The sequence below is a fragment of the Ursus maritimus genome, unplaced genomic scaffold, assembly GCF_017311325.1.
Source record: "Ursus maritimus isolate PB19 unplaced genomic scaffold, ASM1731132v1 scaffold_11, whole genome shotgun sequence".
Classification (NCBI taxonomy): domain Eukaryota; kingdom Metazoa; phylum Chordata; class Mammalia; order Carnivora; family Ursidae; genus Ursus; species Ursus maritimus.
The window spans coordinates 7,671,405-7,693,691 of NW_024423453.1; the positions used below are offsets into that span (position 1 = coordinate 7,671,405).

At 36.3% G+C, this 22,287-nt stretch overlaps 1 protein-coding gene across 1 annotated transcript in view; it reads right to left on the minus strand.

Moving 5' to 3' along the window:
- Window positions 1-1,031: 1,031 nt before the first annotated feature.
- ZGRF1 (zinc finger GRF-type containing 1) overlaps window positions 1,032-22,287 on the minus strand; it is a 94,363-nt gene continuing 73,107 nt past the window's right edge. Inside the window, exons 21-28 of the mRNA XM_040626259.1 lie at window positions 19,015-19,092; window positions 18,675-18,822; window positions 15,390-15,517; window positions 12,285-12,408; window positions 2,677-2,853; window positions 2,404-2,538; window positions 1,451-1,712; window positions 1,032-1,281 (exon numbers count right to left, since the gene is read on the minus strand). Coding sequence (XP_040482193.1) covers window positions 1,124-1,281; window positions 1,451-1,712; window positions 2,404-2,538; window positions 2,677-2,853; window positions 12,285-12,408; window positions 15,390-15,517; window positions 18,675-18,822; window positions 19,015-19,092 — 1,210 coding nt within the window. The 3' untranslated portion in view covers window positions 1,032-1,123. The remainder of the gene's footprint in view (window positions 1,282-1,450; window positions 1,713-2,403; window positions 2,539-2,676; window positions 2,854-12,284; window positions 12,409-15,389; window positions 15,518-18,674; window positions 18,823-19,014; window positions 19,093-22,287) is intronic.

The following is a 22,287-nucleotide window of genomic DNA, read 5'->3' on the forward strand; positions in this document are numbered from 1 at the left end:
ACATTACAATTTTCTATGTTTTCAGAAGTTAGGATAACCTGAGGATGACAGTGTAGTAGCAGTGAGGGGACACGAAGGGGGTTCCTCGAAGTTGAAAATAGAGCTACTCTATGACCCAGCAATTGCACTACTGCGTATTTATCCCAAAGATACAAATGTAGTGATCTAAATGGGCACCTGCACCCCAATGTTTATAACAGCAATGTCCACAATAGCCGAACTATGGAAAGAGCCCAGATGGCCATGGACAGATAAATGAATAAAGAAGATGTGGTAAATATATACAATGGAATATTACACATTTAATTTAAAAAATTAAAATCTTGCCATTTGCAAAGATGCAGATGGAACTAGAGGGTATTATGCTAAGGAAATAAGTCAATCAGAGAAAGATAATTATCATATGATCTCATTGATAATGTGGAATTTAAGAAACAAGGCAGAGGATCATAAGGGAAGAGAGGGAAAAATGAAACAAGATGAAACGAGAGAGGGAGACAAACCATAACAGACTCTTAATCATAGGAAATAAACTGAGGGTTGCTGGAGGGGAGGGATGAGGTAACTGGGTGATGGACATTGGGGAGGGTATGTGTTGTAATAAGCACTGGGTATTATATAAGACTGATGAATCACAGACCTATACCCCTGAAACAAATAATACGTTATATGTTAAAAAAAAAATAGTAAAAAAAATTTAAAAATAAACTAAAAAAAAAAAGATTCTGATAGAGCTATGGTTCAGAAAGCAGTGCACTGATATCACTGTAACCATGTTCTAATAGATGAGTTTTTGAGATATTTACTTATTTTTGAAGTAACACTCATATTCCCCAGGAAGCCTTTTCCATGCCCTTTGTAAAATTTATTCCTTTAGCAAACAGAAGCCATAATTTTTAGAGAAAAATTTATTTTTATTAGTAAGATTTTATATTACCTTCAACATCTGCCTATCTAAACATAAGTATGTATATTTTTTTGAAGAGCAAAATTTTTATATGTGGTTATTTAATGTTATTTAAATACTTTAAAGGTTTTTTGGATAACAAGGTTTTAGGATAATTAAAAAATATAAAAAATGTATAGTGTAAAATGAATTTGAATTTATATAAATACAAATTATCTATACCATGTCTTTTTGTGAATGAGATTTATCTTTAGATTTATCTTTTTCATTCTTTCTCTTCTGTTTTTCTTCTGCTTGTTTTTCAAAATAATCTTTAAGAAGATGGTTCAGCTGTGGTTCATACTGGCTTGCATGTTGTAATCCATCTTCCCTTCCTTAAAAAGATACAAAATGAGACAACAATATTTCATAGTGGTCCCCTACTATTTCAGTCATCTCCCACAGTGGCAAATCCAGAACTGTTCCCACCTGAACCATTCCAAGCACCAACTCAAAAGTCAGTTTTAATTCAAAATGCTTGAATTAAACATATTTTTATTTTACCTTCACAGTGTTGGATTACACGTCCCCAGAGCTGATTTTTCCGCAAACAGGCTAAATTTCCCACGATCAATAAATGCCTCCTTCCTCTGGTCAGTGCAACATTCATTCTTTTTTCTGAATCAATAAATCCTACTTGTCTTGTCCTTACACAGGACAGAATAATGATCTCCTTTTCAGCTCCCTGAAAAGCGTCTACTGTGGATACCTGCACAGCTTTAATATCAGGATGGTCAAAGTCCACAGCACCGAGTAAATGACAAAGCTACGGAGGAAAGAAAAGAGATCATACAGGGCAGGGACTATGAAGAACTTAAGACCTGAACCTATTCACAGCAGCCATTTTTATTTAACTGGTGGTGGATAATTTTCATTTTCTTTCTTTATGACTCACAAAGATTTGGTAGATAATTTCTAAAATGATACAAAAATAACTAGAGGACAATATAAATTAGGAAACAAAATCAAAAGTGATGATTTATCTATTGCTATGGAATTCATCTGGATATGCTAATTCAGAGTTGATAAAGAAACAGATGAAAAATATTTTTTAAAAAAAGCAAAAACTAGTTAGAAGTAATTGGCTTATGTGTACGTTAATATCTGGCATCTATCTTTGATTAATAAAATGAAATGATAATGAAAGAACATTTTGGAAAACAAAGATTGAATCCCATCTGTTCCAAAACACAAAGCATACACAGTATTTTCTTCCCTCTAATTTGTTTATTTGCATTTTTGCCCCAACAGCTGTAAACTGAATTTAATTAAACCTTGTTAGGTTTACATTTAATTATACAGAAAAAAAGCCAGACCAGACAAAAATCAGAATTTTTTTAACATGTTAACTATACTCCCAAAGTTTTTTAAGCACCAAATCAAACCACTGCAAATGTAATATCAAATATTGTAACATGAAATTATAATATTTAAGTATCATAATATGTAATACAAACCTTGTACATCTGGGATTTGTATAATGTTATCACCCCAATCATAGAGCCTGCTATTCCACTTGCAATCAGTGATTGAATCAGCTTGAGTGTAAAAGCAGCTTCTGCCACATTATGAAAGCTGTTATCTCTTTCAATCTGGAATAAGAAACAGATCCTAAATTATATTTCCCAGAAAGGCTATGGAAAGACCAAGAAAACCATATAAAAAACAACAGTAAAATTAAACCAGGAAACTAAACCATGTTGACTCTCATTAACATTAATGTCATTTACCTGTTCCAGTCCTTTAACGTTATAGAAACACAGGGTTGGGAGCCATTCCAATAAAGGGCTCCTCTCTGTTTCTGAAATGCCATTCATGAGGTTTCCTTCATAAAACAGATCATTAGAGATAGCACTGATTGCAGGGTGACAACGGTATTGGGTTCTCAACAGAACTGGCTTATGCCCCTAAGAAATTTAAATGCAGAAAAATAAAAAATTGAAGCATTTTGGAATTTAAAAGTATCACCATATTGTATTCTTAGTAAGTGAATTACAACCATGATGAAATAGACTATAAATAAAATTTTTTTTAATTACTAAAAATATTTTCATGGTAAACTATTATTACATCACAAAATTATAAACTACAAGACATGTCAAATCTTCAAATTATTATCTAATAAGTTTGGCACCTAACATTATGCTTTCATAATCTATGCAGAGTTGGCCTGACACTAAATTGAAAAGGAATCTTCAAAAAAAATTAGAAAGTATTGTTGATAACTCATTTCTTAATATTCCTCCTTGGGTACAAGGCATCTTTCATTTTGAATCTTCAAAGAAGTTTCCAGTTTTGTTAGTGCATCATAAAATCCACATTCCATCTACTTTAGGGCCCTTCTGGAGCACATTCTTTCTTTGCAAAATGTTCTGTAGCACTGTTTGAACATTTTGAATAACTACGAGGTACTCTAATAACAAAAACAAAGTAAAAGGGAAGATTAATGATCACATAGACAAGGTATTTTTTATGGGAGAAAAACAATAAGTAAAAAAAACCAATCCTCAGTACTATTTAGGGCATAAGATTGTGGATGAGTCTAAGTCAGTGGGCATATGAAATCTCTGACAAAAATACACAATATGCTCAAGGTATAAAAATGCTCAAAAGCGGGGCGCCTGGGTGGCACAGCGGTTGGGCGTCTGCCTTTGGCTCAGGGCGTGGTCCCGGCGTTGTGGGATCGAGCCCCACATCAGGCTCCTCCGCTGTGGGCCTGCTTCTTCCTCTCCCACCCCCCCTGCTTGTGTTCCCTCTCTCGCTGGCTGTCTCTCTCTCTGTCGAATAAATAAATAAAATCTAAAAAAAAAAAAAAAAAAAATGCTCAAAGGATCTAGGGCACCAGGCTGGCTCAGTGAGTACAGCATGCAAATCTTGATCTCGGGGTTGTGAGTTCAAGCCCCAGGCTGGTCATGGGGCCTCCTTTAAAAAAAAAAATGCTCAAAGGATCATGCTTGAGTACTAGAAACGGCTAAATTATGGTATATCCACATTACGTATTGGTGATTAAACATATTTATGACAACAGTGACGATTACAAAGCTAGTTAGTAACACAGGGAAATGGATTATTATAATGCAAAGTTTAAAAAAGGCAGGATAGAAACTATATAGTATGGTCTCAATTATGTAAAAAGTATGTATTTTTTCCAGCCTTATTGTGGTATAATTGACACAAAAAATTGTTTAAGTTGAAGGTATACCAGGAGTTGATTTGATACACTTATATATTAAAAACTGATTACCCCCATAGCATTAGCTAATAGCTCCACCACAACACATAATTACCATTTCTTTTTTTTATAGTGAGAATATTTAACATATACTCTCTGGGCAATTTTCAAGTATGAAATATAGTATTATTAACTATAATCACCATGCTCTTAATTAGATCCCCAGAACTTATTCGTCCTATAACTGAAAATTTGTACCCTTTAACCAACAACTCCCTTTTCCTACCTCTCTACCTCCCAGTTCCTGGTAACCACCATTCTACTCTTTGTTTGTACAAGATCAGCTTTTTTAGATTCCATATACAAGTGAAAACATATACTATTTGTCTCTGATTTATTTCACTTAGCATAATGCTCTCCAGATACATTCACGTTGTTGCAAATGGCAGGATTTCCTCTTTTTTTTTTTTAAGATTTTATTTATTTGTTTGAAAGAGAGAGAGCAAGTGAGACAGCATGAGCAGGGGGAGGGGTAGAAGCAGACTCCCCTGCTGAGCAGGGAGCCCGACTGTGGGACTGAGATCATGACCCAAGCAGAAGGCAGTCACTTGACTGACTGAGCCGCCCAGGCACCCCAGATTTCCTTCTTTTTTTATGGCTGCATGATACTCCATTGTGTGTGTGAGTGCATGTGCGTATGTGCACATATCAAATACACGTATTTTTATAGTTTGTATATATACACATATATTTGATATAAGCATATACGCCAAAGATAAAGGCTGGAAGGGACAATACTAAAATGTTACCAAGGATTTTCTCTTGGGGGCAGTCAGGTTATGACAGATTTTTTTTTTTTACCTTTTAGTTTTCTGTAGTTTCCACAATCCCTATCATGAGTAGTAGATATTATTATTTCTTTTAATTAATTCTGAACTAGTTCAAATATACAGAAAAGCAAAGAAAATATAATACTCATGTATGTACCACACAGATCTGACACTAGTATTTAGACATTGCTGCTTCAAATCTCTCTTTTGTTAAGACATAAAATGTGATATATATAGCTAAAGCTCCCGCTTCATCTATTTCCTCTACCACCTGCTCCAGAAATAGCCCCAAACTAAATTTTCTTATGGCATTCCCATGCAAGTTATATGTTTACTACATAGGCATGCATCTATGATTAATACATATTATTTGTTATGCTTCTGAAATTCACATAAATTGTATTTTACACTATATATCCCTTTGCTCTTGCTTCTCTCAATATCCACTATGTTTATAAGAACTATCTATATGGATCAAGTTAATTCACCTTAACTGTTTTATATATTCCATTTTGTAAATTCTATTCCATTTTATTCTGTAAATAAATCACTTTTACGTCCTTTATTTGCCCTTTTAAAATTCCCTCTAAAAATCTACTTCATATTTTAAAAGTCATCAACAACAAATAAGTGAAAGAGCAGAGAGCATTAACAGCATGCATAGATGCTAGCATTTGTTAAGAAAGGGGGGAAATATTTTATGTATTTGCTTACACTGGCATAAATTGTCAGTAGAAGGATACAAGAAAAAGACGACAGGTGCTTTGGGGGAGAGAAACTGAGTGGTTGGGGGACAGGAGTGGAAGTCTTCATTCTTCTTTTTAGTTCCTCTTAAATTCAAATTCTGAATCCTCTATGTTACCTCTTCAAAAACGTTTTAAGAATCTAAATAATTTTTTTAATTAAGATTTTTTAAAAAGCCACTGGAAAGGTCTGATTCAAAAGAATCTGGACACTGACATTATGGAAGGGATAGAAAGTTATGCAATTTAATTCACTTACAATTAAAAGCTCAAGATAATTGAAAGCTTGAGTCGTCACAAAATTGAGAACAACTCAACTCAAAACTCAAATCAATTTGAAACTCAGTGTAAGGGGAAACTTCTGAAGAAAGGAAAATAGAACTGTCTTGCAGAATCCATTCTCTGATATCTAAAGGAACAAGAAAATACTAAAATAACAAAATACTAAAAACAACGGGAAAGAAAAAATTCAATAGCCACGCAACAAAGAAAGGTTTATAGCCAATCCAATGTCAAACTTTAAAAAGTACTTATCAAGAAAGAAACAAAATTTTAAGTGGAAGGGAGAAATACAGTACAGATCTTCCTTGACTTATGATGGGGAAACATCCTAATAAACCCATCATAAGTTGAAAAAATCATAAGTCAAAATGCGTTTAATACATCTACTGTATGAAACATCATACCTTAGCCTAGCCTACTTTAAACATGCTCAGAATACTTACATTAGCATGCAGTTGGGCTAAATCATCTAACACAAAGTTTAATTTATAATAGAGTGTTGAATATTTCATTCAATTTACTTAACACTGTACTGAAAGTGAAAAACCGAATGGTTGTTAAGTGTATCAGTTGTTTATTCTTATGATCATGTGGCTGATTGGGAGCTGTGGCCTAGCATCATGAGAGAGGAGGCTACCACATATCGTTAGCCTGGGAAAAGACCAAAACTCAAGATGCAAAGTATAATTTCTACTAAATGTATTACTTTCACACCATTACAAAGTTGAAATTGTTAGGTCAAAACATTGTAAGTCAGAGACCATTTTATATTGAGATTCCTACCTTCTCTGCAAGTCATAAAGTAGAAATGGCTCCTAAGAATAATAATGAAATAGAGAAAGTGAACTGGGCAGTTTTTAATAGAAGTGAAGGCTCTGAGGATGAAACATCAAACAGAGAGGACGCTTGAAATCCAAGAATATTCCTCATCTGGAAAAGGGACAATACCTCCAACCATGTGGAGTGAATCCTGGTACAGAATATTTCACAAAACTTTAGAATTGAGAGAGTGCATGTAAGCTAAAAAAGATAGCACACATTCTTAATTTAGTTCTATTCCAGTCCCACCCCTACCCCACTCCCCTACCATCATATTTTCAGGGTACTAAGAAAATAGAGAATACAGAATACAAATATGAGATGGCTACCCAAGCATGAACATAAAGAAATCAAGTAGGAATGGCAACTATGTAAACATACTACAGCCTCTCCCCCCAAATTAACAAAATAAAGGAAGACAATGCAAACGATATGCATAGAGTCCAGCCTAGACAAAATACAACCAAAAAACAGAAGAAAAGTTTCCTCAAGTATTTAAGCTTTAGGATATAATCAGAATATAATTGAGTGAAACAAAATCTCAAGGTGAGATGATAAAAAGATGAGATTAAAAGGGAAATTTCAGTCCTAAAGAAACAGACTAATTTTTTAAAGAGTAACATTAAAGAACAAATAAACTAAAAGCAGCAAAGAACAAATAGGATTTCTTCATAAAACTTGCTATAACCCAACTCAAAACTCAATGCAACTTCAAACTCAATGCAAGGGAAACAGACATAGTAGAAAGGTTTCACAGATAATGAAGATGAAATTAAAGTAACATAAATGGAAGACAGATAAAGACACCCAATACAAGAATAACTGGGGACCTCTGTGTTTTAGACTGAATGTGTCCCCCACCCCAATTCCTATGTTGCAGCCCTAAACCCCAAAGTGATGGTATTTGGAGGTGGGGCCTATGGAAGTTAATTAGTCTTAGATGAGGTCATAAGGATGAGGTCCTCATGAGAAGATTAGTCTCCTTCTAAGAAGAGGAAGAGGCCAGAAATTTCTCTCTTTCTACCATGTGAGGATACAGCTGAGAAGAGAGTTCTTATCAGGAACCAAATCTGCAGGTACCTTGACCTTGGCCTTCAAGCCTCCAGAATTGTGAGAAATAAATCTGTTGGTTAAGCCACCCAGTATATGGTATTTTGTTATAGCAGGCTGCACAGACAAGCTACTGATAGAGAATTCAACAGGTGGAATAAAAACCTTTCCTAAAAAGAGAAAAGAATCTCCACTTTGAGAGGACTTATATTACAGAATGATTAGTTAAGGAAAGCTCCACACAGATATACTGTAATAAATTTATCAACTTTAAGGTTATAAAAAAGAGTTCTTATATCCAGTTAGACAACATAAATCATTACAAGGGGAAAATAATCAGGCTGGCCCTAAAATTCACAGTAATAGCAACAATTCAATAAGCCAATGTGCCCTTTACACTTAAAGGCAATGGACTCTTGAAACAAAAAGAACTCAGTAAAGTAGGCATCTATGAGTCACTTTTTTTTTTTTAATATTTTTTTTATTTATTCATGAAAGACAGAGAAAGAGAGAGAGAGAGAGAGAGAGAGAGAGACAGAGGCAGAGGGAGAAGCAGACTCCCCGCTGAGCAAGGAGCCTGACGTGGGAATCGATAACAAGACCCTGGGATCATGACCTGAGCTGAAGGCAGACACTTAACTGACTGAGCCAATCAGGCACCCTCTATGAGCCATTCTTGAAAAAAAAAAAAAAATGATGATGAAGCCCAAGGCACCCAGATGAATGAAGAAGTACTGAATCTTATAAATACAGAACTGATTCTAAATAGTTGTACAAATTATGATTGTAGAACAAAAAGAATAATGGTGTAACTAACAAAAATAGGAACATGGGAAGGGATTAGAAAAGGGGAGAAAGCATAAGAGCACTAATATCTCTACTTTTAGAGCAAAGAAATCAATCCATCTGTCTAAAATCTGTTAGAGGATCTCAGGAAAAAATATCTATTATGGGTGAAGAAATATTTATTTGAGATTTAATCATTTCTAGTTTCATTTCAGTTTTTCTTCCTCTGTTAAGAAAGTACAGATTGCTGAAAGCTCAAACAGCAAAATAACCCCTTAAATGCAATTTAACCTGGCAAGAATGGGGGTGCCTGGGTGGCTTAGTTGGTTAACCGTTTGCCTTCAGCTCAAGTCATGATCTCGGGGTCTTGGTCTTGTGTCCTATATTGGGCTCCCTGCTCAGTGGGGAGTCTGCTTCTCCCTCTGCCCCTCCCCTGGCTTGTGGTCTCTCTCTTTCTCACTCACTCTCTCAAATAAATAAAATCTTTAAAAAAGAATAAACTAGCAACAATGAAAAAATAAATAATTTAATTAATAATAAACTAGTAACAATGATAAAATTTTTCTTTTGGCAATACATTCTCTATAATTCTTTTGGCTGTAATATTTTAATCTTCTGCTTGTAAAACTAGCTTGATTTAGATTATTGCCTCAAAACAATAGTAATAATAAATAGGTAAGCAAATTGTGGTATATACATACAATGAAGTATTATTTGGCCATAAAAAAGTAATTAAATCATACAGACCAATAGAGGAGGGCTCAGAAATAAACCCGTACATAGTCAACTGATTTTTGACAAGGGTGCCAAAACCATTCAATGGGGAAAGGACAGTTTTTTCAACAAATTGTGCTGGGAAAACAGGATATCTGCATGGAAAAGAAAAAAGTTGGTCCGTACCTTATACCATATATAAAAATTAACTTCAAATGGATCAAATAATTAAATGTAAGAGCCAAAACTATAAAATTCTTAGAAGAAAACATTGGGGGAAATCTGTATGACACTGGACTGGGCAACAATTTCATGGCTATGAAACCAAAAGCACAAGCAACATAAGAAAAAAATAGATAAGTTGGACTTCATCAAAAATACGAACTTTTGTGCATCTAAAGATAGTGTCAAGGGGCGCCTGGGTGGCTCAGTTGGTTAAGCGTCCAACTCTTGCGTTTGGCTCAGGTTATGATCTCAGGGTCGTGAGACTGTGCCTCATGTCAAGCTCCACACTGGCCTGGAGGCTGCTTAAGATTCTCTCTCTGCCCACCCCTCAACTTGCTTGTGAGAGCTCTCTCTGTCTCTCTCTCTCTCAAAAAAAAAAAAAAAAAAAAAAAAAAAAGGATACTGTCAAGAAAACAAAAGACAGCCTAAGAATGGAAGAAAGTATTTGCAAACAATGTATCTGATCAGGGTTTAATATCCAGAAAATATAAAGAACACATACAACTCAACATCAAAAAAACAAACATCCCGATTCAAAATTGGGCAAAACACTTGAATAAGCATTTTTCCAAAGATAAGAGCATGGGAAAATGCCCAATGTCATTAGTCACTAGGGAAACGACAATGAGATACCTACTTCACACCCATTAGGAGACCTATTATTTAAAAAACCCAAAAAACATAAAACAAAAAAAACCAAATATTGGTGAAGATGTGGAAAAACTGGAACATTTTGTTGGGAAATTGCTGTTGGGAATGTAAATGGTGCAGCTGATATGGAAAACAGTTTGGTAGTTCCTCAAAAAGTTAAAAAAAATCATCAAGGATGTGGAGAGAGGGGAACCCTCTTGCACTGTTAATGGGAATGCAAACTGGTGTAGCCACCCTGAAAAACCATATGGAGGTTCCTCAAAAAGTTAAAAATAGAACTACCCTATGATCCAGGGTATTTTGCATTTCTGAGTATCTATCCCTAAAATACAAAAACACTAATTCAAGGGCATATATGCACCCCGATGTCTGCAGCAGCATTATCTACAATAACCAAATTATGGAAACAGCCCAAGTGTCCACTGACTGATGAATGGATAAAGAAAATGTTGTGTGTGTGTGTGTGTGTGTGTGTATATATATATATATATATATAGAATGGAATATTATTACTTATTTGCAATGACATGGATGGAGCTAGAGAGCATAATGCTAAGCAAAATCAGTCAGAGAAAGACAAATACCATTATTTCATTCATATGTGGAATTTAAGAAACAAAACAAATGAGCAAAGGGAAAAAAGAGAGAGAGAGGCAAACCAAGAAACAGCCTCTTAACTACAGAGAACTGATGGCTACTAGAGGGGAGATGGGTAAGGGGCTGGGTTAAACAGGTGATGGGGATTAAGGAGAAGCACTCAGTGTTGTATGGAAGGGCTGAACTACTGTATTGTACACCCGAATTTTAACTAACTGAATTTGAATAAAACTTAAAAACAAAAAAGAGAATGGATTTTAAAAAACCATAAAATTATTACATGACCCAGTAGTAGCACTTCTGGGTGTATAATCAAAAGCACTGAAAGTAAAGACTTGAACAAGTATTTGTATACCAATGTTCATAGCAGCATTATTCACAATAGCTGAAAGATAGAAACAACCCAAATATCCATCCATAGATGAGTGGATAAAATGTGGTATTACACACAATGGAATATTATTTGGCCTTAATAAGGAATGAAATTCTGACACATACAACATGGATGAACCCTGAAGGTATTATGCTAAATAAGCCAAACACAAAAGGACAAATATTGTATGATCCTATTTATATAAAGCACCTAGAGTACGCAAATTCATAGAGGCAAAAAGTAGAATAGAGGTTATTAGCTCAGGAAAGAAGCATATTAAACAATGGGTACAAAGTTCCTGTTGGGATGATGAAAAAGTTCTAGAAATGAGTAGGGTGGTGGCTGCACTACATTGTGAATGTACTTATAAAAAAATGTAATATAGTACTGACATATGCTCAGTGTGGATGAACCTCAAAAACATTGTGCTAAGTGACAGAAGCCAGGCACAAAGGGCACATGTTGTATAGAGTCCAAGTTGTATGACATGAAAGTTGTACGACTGTACGATATAAAATCTGCTGAATAAGTAAACCTATGCAGACTGAAAACAAGCTTGTGGTTGCCAGGGCTGGAGGAAGGAAGGAATGGAGAGTACATGCTAAATGGGTTTGGGGTTTATTTTAGGGTGAAAAAAATGTTTTGAAACTAGAGAGAGGTTGTTACACAGTATTGTGAATGTACTAAATGCCACTGACTTACTTTAAAATGGTTAATTTCATGTTATGTGAATGTCACCTCAACTTAAAAATATATTAATAATTAACTTAAAAAATTCTTTTAAATGTGAAGCAACACTCTACAAGAGATCTACAATAGGGGGCAGAGATAATAGAGACATTATAGAGTTTTCTTAAACTTTAGAGCAAAAGCAATGTATTTACTACCCACTACTAAAGTACATGGGGAAAAGATTCATTTTATAAAAGGGCACTTAAATTACAGGGTTTTACTTATCTTTAAGAGGGGTATTTACTAAACAATTTCACTTAAAATTATTTTAGGGCATGGAGTAGTTCTAATATTTTCATTTTCTATCAATCTACACAGTGTATAATCAATAAATGATAATTCTGAATGAATTTAGCAGTAGTACCATTAAGCAAAGCCGATCAAAAAGAGTTTGTTCTAGTCCATTTTCATGAGCAGCATCAGAACCCTGAATAGTAGGAGGAAGCTGTTTGGGATCTCCAACAAGAATCAGCTTTTCACACTCAAACCTAAAAACAGAATTCCAAAAGTTAATCTCAGCAACAACAACAAAGCATACATTGACATCACTTGTACTATTTTCTTTTTTCTTATTTTTTTAAGATTTATTTACTTATTTATTTGAGAGACAGAGAAAGAGAGAAAGAGAAAGGGTGGGAGCTGGAGGACAGAGGCAGAGCAAGAGGGTGAGAGAAACTTAAGCAGACTCCTCACTGAGTCTGGGGCTCAATAGGGCTCAACAGAGCTCAACAGGGCTCAACGGGGCTCCATCTCACAACCCTGAGCCTAAACCAAGAGTCAGAGGCTTAACCAACTGTGCCACCCAAGTACCCCTTGTTGCACTATTTTCTAACATGTATTTCAAAAAACTAGAATACCACAAAGAGTTCTGGAAACTGGGGTGCCTGTTTAGCTCAGTCGGTAGAACATGTGACTCTTGATCTCAGGGTTCTGAGTTCGAGCTCCACATTGGGTGTAGAAATTACTTGAAAATAAAAAATCTTTAAAAAAAAGAGTTCTAGGAACTAACAAGGCTTAATAATGCTAATAAATGTACTAAAAGAATTTGAAGTTATTCAGTAAAAAATTCTTTATAACTTTTTTCCACATAAAGCTTGCTAAATGTCCCCTGCCTGTGCATAGAATTAGCATTTTGCCGAACACATTTTGAGAAAAAATGACTTTTAAATTCTGTAAACTGAGAGACTTTCTTAGAATTCATCTGGCTTAAACTCTTGTTTTAGAGATGAAGTAAATTAGGCTCCTGGGGCTAAATGTCTTTTTTTTTTTTTTTTTAAGATTTTATCCACTTATTTGACAGAGAGAGAGACATCAAGAGAGGGAACACAGCAGGGGGAGTGGGAGAGGGAGAAGCAGGATCCCTGCGAGGCAGGGAGCCTGATGCGGGGCTCAATCCCAGGACCCCGGGATCATGATCCAAGCCAATGACAGACGCTCAATGACTGAGCCACCCAGGCACCCACTAAATGTCTTTCTAAATAGGTGGGATATCATGGGAAAATGTCCAGTTTTTGTAGAAAAATCTATATCCAAATCTCAGCTCTATTATACTCTATGGACAAGTTATTCAACTTCTCCAAGCTTCAGTACTCTTACCAGTAACCTGGATGTGTTAATACCTTACATAACTGTTGTAAGGACTTAGTAAAGTATATAATGTGTTTAGTATATAGTAGGTGCTCCAAAGTATTACTCCTCTATCCTCTATGCAGGGCCTTAATGTTCCTCCATTCCTGGTTCCTGAGTAGGGTGACCAACTCATCCTGGTTTGCCCAGGATTGTCCGAGTTTAAACTAAAATTCCCATGATGCAGGACCTCCCGAGTTCCAGGCAAATCATGACAGTTGGTACCCTACTCCCTCATTAGCTGGGGATAGAGCAAGGACTAGAACTCAGGCCTAATGAGTCCAAGTCTAGCACTTTTTCCCCCTCCTTTAGGATCCCTCAATTAGAAATGCTTTAAAAGCATAATGTTACAAATAGCTGATACAGCTTAGAAGATGTCATAGTCTTCTAAATTTTATTAGACAAATTTTCAACTTATTTTTCTTTATATATTTTATATCCTTTCCTAATTTTAATATTTTCAGAACCTAAAAACTGGAATTTTATCAAGTAAGCAACTGAAGAACATTCTTCAGTAGGCTTACGTTCTCAAAGTCAGACTAAACTGGAACCTTTAATCTAGTTGAGAAATCTGCAAAGTCCTAGTAGAATCCTAGCACTAGAGCTATCAAGGCTTTAAAAATTATGTAATCTAGGGTGCCGGGTGGCTCAGTCAGAAAAGCATCTGACTCTTGATTTTGGCTCAGGTCCTCATCTCCAGGTCCTGGGATCGAGCCCTGCACTGGGCTCGATGCTCAACAGGGAGTCTGCTCTCTTCCTCTTCTTTCCCTACTCTCACTTGTGTTCTCTCTCTCCCTCTCTCTCTCAAATAAATAAATCTTTTTAAAAAATGTGATCTATCATTAGGGAAATAAAAACCAAAACTATAATGAGATACCACCTCATTCCTGTTAGAATGGCTAAAATCAACAACACAAGAAACAATGGGATTGGTGAGGATGTGGAGAAAGAGGAACCCTCATGCACTGTTTGTGGGAATGCAAACTAGAACAGCCACTGTGGAAAACAATATGGAGGCTCCTCAAAAAATTAAAAATAGAACTACCCTATGATCTAGAAATTGCACTACTGGGTATTTACCCAAAGAATACAAAAACACTAATTCAAAGGGATAATGCACCCTTATGTTTATAGCAGCATTATTTATAATAGCCAAGATATGGAAGCAGCCCAAGTGTCAATCGACTGATGAATGGATAAAGAAGTGGTATATATATATATACACACAATGGAATATTATTCAGCCATAAAAAAAGAATGAAATCTTGCCAATTGCAATGATATAGATGGAGCTAGCGAGTAAAATGCTAAGAAAAGTAAATCAGTCAGAGAGAGACAAATACCAAATGATTTCACTCATACGTGGAATTTAAGAAATAAAATAAAGGGAAAAAATAAGAAAGAGACAAATCAAGAAACAGACTTTTAATTATAGAGAACAAACTAATGGTTACCAGAGGGGAGGCTGGTGGGGGCCAGGGGGTTAAATAGGTGATGGGGATTAAGAAAGGCACCTGTGATGAGCACACGGTGATGTGTGGAAATGCTGAATCACTGTATTGTACACCTGAAACTAATATAACACTGTATGTTAACTGGAATTAAAATTAAAACTTCAAAAAAAAAGAATTATGTGATCCAAATGTCTCAACTGTGATCTAACAAAATTTTGACATATTAACCAACCCCCCCCCAAAATGTTCCTCTGCATTCTTTTAAATAATCAGTTTAGTACTTAAATTACTAAGAATTTTCACAAAGTTTGGTAAGAGTTTAAAGTGTGAAATTATTTGAAATAATTGTGATATCTGAGTGCTTTTTGGAAAAGAAATTTTTAGATTACCTTGCAATAGGAAGGAGAGAGGCCGGTTCAGTTATTTGACTACATTCATCCAGCACAACTATAGGAAATTTAAGATCATTCATGCAGGTGAATGGGCAGGCTGCACAGGTAATTCCAACTACTCGCACCTTTATTACAACAAGAATAGTATTAATTAACAACTTTTTTAGAAAATAAGATAGTGTTTTTACCAAAGAACTCGTAAAGCTAAAATTAGAAAAGAGCTGTCCTAATTTAATTATTGGCAATCAGGAATCACAGGTCACTTTATCTTCACATTTTTATTAGTCCCACATAGGAAATGGAAATCACAGAACATAGGCTACTTAAGCCACAAGGCCCTTAAAAAGAACAAATAAAAGACACACTTTGATATTCACAAGGAAGGTATTATATTATCAAGGATTTAAAAAATATTAAGGAGGACATAATTTATTCTTCTAGATGAAGCTGGATAAACACAACATGCATTATTATCAACACAGGCCAAATTCTCCACAAAGAGCACTGAACATGCTAATGAACTATACTTTGCCTAACCGTCAAGCACACTAGGATTTTGACTTACTTAAGAAAGTAAAGATGGCTATTTCTAAACAGTGAATTTTAGTGTACTTGTGGCCTGTAAGCATATTTGAATTTTATAATTCTCAAATATTATAGCAGAATACCATTATTCTCAAGGCAAAAAGCCTGATAAAAAAGCTAATATTTAATCTCCGTAACTAAATATAAACAAGAGGAAAATCACTGAATTTTCCAATTAGATGTGGCCAATTGCCCTAGTCGTCTAATAGATACACACAAGCACACACACACACACACACACACTCGTGCACATATATAAACACACATACAAACATGCATATATAATTTTTTTTCTCTCCTAACAATCTAAAGTATAATTCCACTTCTTGGTAGCAAGGGCAATCCACACAAATGGACCATACTTTTTGTCAATAAATGTAACTGACAAAAAATACGCCTTAGAAATTAAATACTGCCTCCACAGATCTTGTGAGACAGGAAATATTATATACATTAATAATAACATTCATCACGTATAACAGCCCTCTGTCAGATTTTCCTTTTGTTAAAAAAAACAAAAACAAAAATCTCAAAGCCACTTTTATATTAGAAACTCCACACTTTTTAAATATTCAGGTCTTTTAAAATGATCCAGCAGAAGACACCACTGTAGCAATATACACTGCTCATGGTACCATTCCTAAATATTGTTCATTATTTAATTTCCAGAAACTATACCTGATGAAGACAACCTTAGAATGAGAACCCGAAAGTTGTGAACCAGGAAGCAATTTTTTTAAAAAGAAATATCTAATACAAAAAACCTAAAGAACTAAGATTTCTTTAAAATGTTATATGATTTGTATCTTCTAACTTGTCATCATATTGCTAAGATTCTAACCACAGAAGACATTTTATTATTGATCTAGGAAACAGCAATTAACTTTGAAGCATTTTTAAAATTTAATTTTATTGTAAAGACATGTCACTTTAAAAATGTGTTCGCTCTGAATGCCTAATTGGACCCTGTAGACAAGACTTTTTAAAAAATGTTCCCTTTAAAAGAGTTTTCATTTGGGGCACCTGGGTGGCTCAGTCAGTTGAGCATCTGACCCTTGGTTTCAGCTCAGGTCATGATCTGATGGGTCATGAGATCGAGCCCTGCATCCAGCTCTGAGCTCTGCGGGGAGTCTGCTTGAAGATTCTCTCTCTCTACCTCTCCCCTCACACATGTGTGCATGCGCACACGCACACACGCTCACTTTCGCTCTCTCTTTAAAATAAGTAAATAAATCTTTAAAAATAAATAAATAAAAAAGGTTTCATTTATGAACAGATAATACCAATGAGCAAGAGATTATGCTATCTGGCCTTTCACTTAGAAAATTATCAAAGAAAAAAAAGAAAATTATCAAAGAAATCATTAACAATTATTCTTACATATCAATATTACGTTGGATAAGTGAGTAAAATAATAAGCAATTTACATAAATGACTAATTTGCATTAATTGAACACAGTCAAACTAAGTCCTTCTGGATTTAATTGGGGAAAAGGAAGTAGAGTTAACTCTATAACTCAAAATAATAGAAAGCTAGTCTGAAGCCCTCTGAGGACTTCTGTAACCAAAACTTGTTGTAACTTATTATTTCCCATTTCTCCCTCCCTCCCTGTGAGAGTATTACACATCCACACCCTTTGCCATGGGACTTTGTAGTGCTTCTCCCCAGAGAGGTAGGGGGAGTATATTTCCCTGTCCCACTAAAGGTTAGGCTTGGCCATATGACTTGTTGCAACAAATGCAATATTAGCAGACATGATAGGAACAAAAGCTTTAAATGTATTTGTGTGATCTAGGCTGCCTTCTTGCACTTCTGCCATCTGTCAGGAGAAGACCATCATGCCCTAGACAACTGTTTTCAGAATGAGAGACCTGAACCATAGCCTCAAGCTGGGCCATACTAACTGACCTTTAGAGTCATAAGTTTGTTGTCTTAGAGTATTGAGATTTTGTTTGTTAAGCAGCATTATTTCTGAAATAGCTACACAATATGGGGTTGATTTTTCCAAATCTCTTGCAGAAAGTAACCAATGTCCACGTGGTCCAAGAAGTCAACAACCCTCTTTTCTTCCCTTCCTCTTTCTTTTCCTCATGCTCTCCTATCATTGGAGGAAGTTACTAATTGACTTATTTCTCATCAGCTACTGACTGAAGGAAGCTGCCCTGGATCAGAAGCTAATAGAGGGGATGCTGCTACTTGTTACAGCTTGGGATCCTGTATGTCCAGTCTTGGCTTCCAATACTTAGAAGCAAGTATCTGGGCCTCCTAGAGTCTCAGATATAGATAGACCCTAAAAGTCTTGGCTTTCTAGGAAGGCATTAAAGACAAATTTCACTTGGGTATTTTGTCCGGGGTCAGACCTTCTTTTCCTACACCATTTCACCTAGAAAAAAAACCAAGTTTCATTTAACTTGCCAGGAAATCTATTCCCACCTCTTCTTTTTCTTCGTTAAGCTTATAGAAAGATATACAAATATGGAAAAGGAGAAAGGATAACTCAGTCATGGTAAGTTGGATCTGTTCACAAATTTGAAGAATGTTTTGCGATAAGATAAAAACATGCACTGGATAGACATACACACACCTTATTTGAATCTAAGCTATCACAGTCATTTGTTTTATTTAAAGGGAATATTCTCCATTGACAGGAATAAAAGAATTCTGAGTAGTATACATAAATTAAGAAACAAACTTACCTGCTTCAGCAGGGTTTTATTGGTCCCCAGTTTATGCTGTTCAATACTTTTTCTGACATAGACCCTTTCCAGAGGAGTCAAGTCTTCTTTCATTAGTGCATGTAGTTCTTTTAGTTGTTCATTTTCATTTTCTGAGCCAGCATGCAAACTAAAAAAAGAATTACATAAAAAATTACATTTTTACAACATTATAAAAAGTAAAATACAGATTTTCTAAGTTAATAACAACAAGAAAAAAAGATACAGCTTCCGCCATTCTTCTTTAAAAAACAAATTTAAAATTACATAAAATTATTATACTTATTTGAGCACTGTGACTTTTGGACTTCAGTGTTCTTACCTATAAGGTAAAATTGGCTTGGCAATCTTCCTGACACTCCCAACTCTGACAAACTTTTCAAATCCAAGGCTGAGAAGCCTTTAAAGAAAACAAGGTAAAATAGATTCTGATTATTTAGAAGAATTTCTAAAGCAAAGTTTCACCTAATATTTATGTTATTAAGATTAATTTTGTGCAACAGTGTATTTTATAGTTATAGAATTCAATCTGATATGCCTAAGCTCAGTAAATGCAATGTAGCTAAAAGACTTTTTTATATAATTCATTTTATAGAGAATATTTAAATTATATTGAAGGTTCATTAAATGTTTATAAAATATTGATATTAGTATTTATCACAAATAAAATTGTCTCTAATGACTTAATAATATGGAAAACAATAGTTACCATACACTTAGCATCAGGATTTATTAGGAATGCATGCCTTATCTTTACATACATTATCTCATTTATTACTCATTACAGCTCTGCATGGTAGTATCTCATCTTAGAGATGAGGATTCCAAAAGTGAGGTATTTTGCTGAGGCCACAGAGCTAATAAGTAGAGTCAGCCATGATTCAACCTAGGCAAGTCTGTCTACCTCCAAAGACTATGGTTATTCTTCTACATACATCACCCCCAGTTAGGGCTTTGTGAAGAAGCAACTCTCTCACCTACCTTTCCCTCTCATGTATCTTACAGCTCTGGCTCTAGGCTAGGAACAGAACAGGGAGCTCAATGAATATCCAGTGCTCTCCAACATCTTCTGTCACCTCAAATGGGAATTTAAAGAGCTAGAAAACTAAATAAACTATAGCTTTCCACAAACAGTTTTCCTAAATAATTTTGAAGCAGTTTGTTTAATGTCAATATATGGATAGAATTCAACTTCTGCATATTTCATAGTCCTCATCTTGGAGACAGTCAGCTACTTTTCAGTCTCAAAACATAGATTACAATTTTTCAATGCAATTTTATGTTCATTCTATGATAATAGAGAGTGCAATATCCTCATCATACCACTAAAATAGGGTAAAAAGTATGTTTTGGGGCACCTGGGTGGCTTGGTCAGTGAAGGGTCCTCTTGCTTTGGGCTCAGGTCATGATCTCAAGGTCATGAGATGAGCCTCACGTCGGGCTCCACACTTAGGGTAAAGTCTGCTTGTTCCTCTCCCCCTGCTCCTCCCCCCACCTCATGCACTCTCTTTCTAAAATAAGTAAAATCCTTTTTTAAAAAAGTACATTTCAGGGGTCAGAAAAAGATGGCGGAGGAGTAGGGGACCTTTTTATACTGGTCTGCTGAATCGAGCTGGATATCTACCAGATCATCCTGAACACCCATGAAGTCAGCCTGAGACATAGGAAGACACATCTGGATCTCTACAAACGAACATCTCCAGCACTGAGTATTGAGGTACGAAGTGGGGAGCCGTGAATCCGCGCACAGACATCAGAAGATAAATGGTAGGGGGAGGGAGCCTCCATGCTCGGGCACCGGGAAGCAGTGGCCACCTGTGCTGGGGAGCGGGCCAGACTTGTGGACCGGCACCCGTGAGAAAGCAGACTGAGACCGTGAGCCCGGGAATGCGTGCGTGACCAGACTGAAAATCGGAGCTCCGGAGTGCATACTCAAACCACACTGAAACAGGGAGGTCAGGAGTGCGTGCGGGAACCAGGGACAGCTGGCAGTGTTAGAAGCACAAAGGACAGAGACATGCCAGCCCTGGAAGTGAGGGCTGGGAGAGTGGCTGTAGGGCGCACAACCCAGGACGCTGCGGGGTTTTTAGCAAAACTGACAGAAGCAGAGTTAAAGTGGCCAGGAAAGCTCAGTGGAGAGCAGACTGCGATCTCTCTGTTCTGAGAGGGTAGGATACGGCCACTGCTGCTCTCTCAGAAGAGTCACAGAAAACCGCCAGAGAAAGTCACCAGAGAACAAGAGCCCGGAAATACCAGTTCACATTGCGCCCATCCCCACCCCCCCCCTTGCAGGGGACAGGGCAACTCTACCCAAACAGGGTTGCCTGAGTATCAGCGCGGCAGGCCCCTGCCCCCAGAAGGCGGGCTGAAAAGTCAAGTAGCCCACATCCCTAAGGTCCCTATAAAACAAGTGCATATTGCTTGGGTCCCGGTCAATAATTTGGCCTCTGTACATCCCTGCAAACTCTCCTCATCAGAATGACAAGGAGAAGGAACCCCCACCACAACAAAGAAAGGATACAGAGTCTGTGGCCTCTGCCCCAAAACTAATGGATATGGATATAACCAAATTGTCAGAAATGGAGTTCAGAGTAATTATGGTCAAGATGATGTGCAGGCTTGAAAAAGATATTAACAAAAATATTAACGGGAATATAGAATCTCTAAGGGTGGAAATGAGAGTGAATCTGGCAGAAATTAAAAATGCTATGAATCAAATGCATTCTAAACTAGATGCTCTGACGGCCAGAGTAAATGAGGCAGAAGAACGAATTAGTGAAGTGGAAGATGGGATGATAGAAAAGAAGGAAAAAACAGAAACTCGGCTCAAAAAAACCCAATCTCAAGAATGTAGATTATGGGAGATTACTGACTCAATGAAATGTTCCAATGTCAGAATCATCAGCATCCCCGAGGGGGTGGAGAAAGAAAGAGGTCTAGAAGAGATATTTGAACAAACTGTAGCTAAGAACTTCCCTAATCTGGCAAAGGAAACAAGCATTCGTTTCAAAGAAGCAGAGAGGACCCCCCCACCAAGATCAATGAGAACAGACCTACACCACGTCACGTCATAGTGCATTTTGCAAATATTAGATCCAAGGATACAATCTTGAAAGCGGCCAGGGGGAAGAGAATCCTCACGTACAGAGGGAGGAATATCAGAATAATGTCAGACCTGTCTACAGAAACCTGGCAAGGTATATTCAGAGCTCTAGGAAAGGCTGGCAAGGTATATTCAGAGCTCTAACTGAGAAGAATATGCAGCCAAGGATCCTTTATCCAGCAAGGCTGTCATTCAGAATTGATGGAGAGACAAGGACCTTCCAAGATTGGCAGAAACTGAAAGAATATGTGACCACCAAGCCAGCCCTACAAGAAATATTAAGGGGGGTTCTATAAAAGTAAAAAGGCCCCAAGAGTGATACAGAACAGAAATTTACAATCTATAGAAACAAAGACTTCACAGGCAACATGACATCATTAAAATCATATCTCTCAATAATCACTCTCAATGTGAATGGCCTAAATGCTCCCATAAATGCCACAGGGTTGCAGATTGGATAAAAAGACATGACCCATCCATTTGCTGTCTACA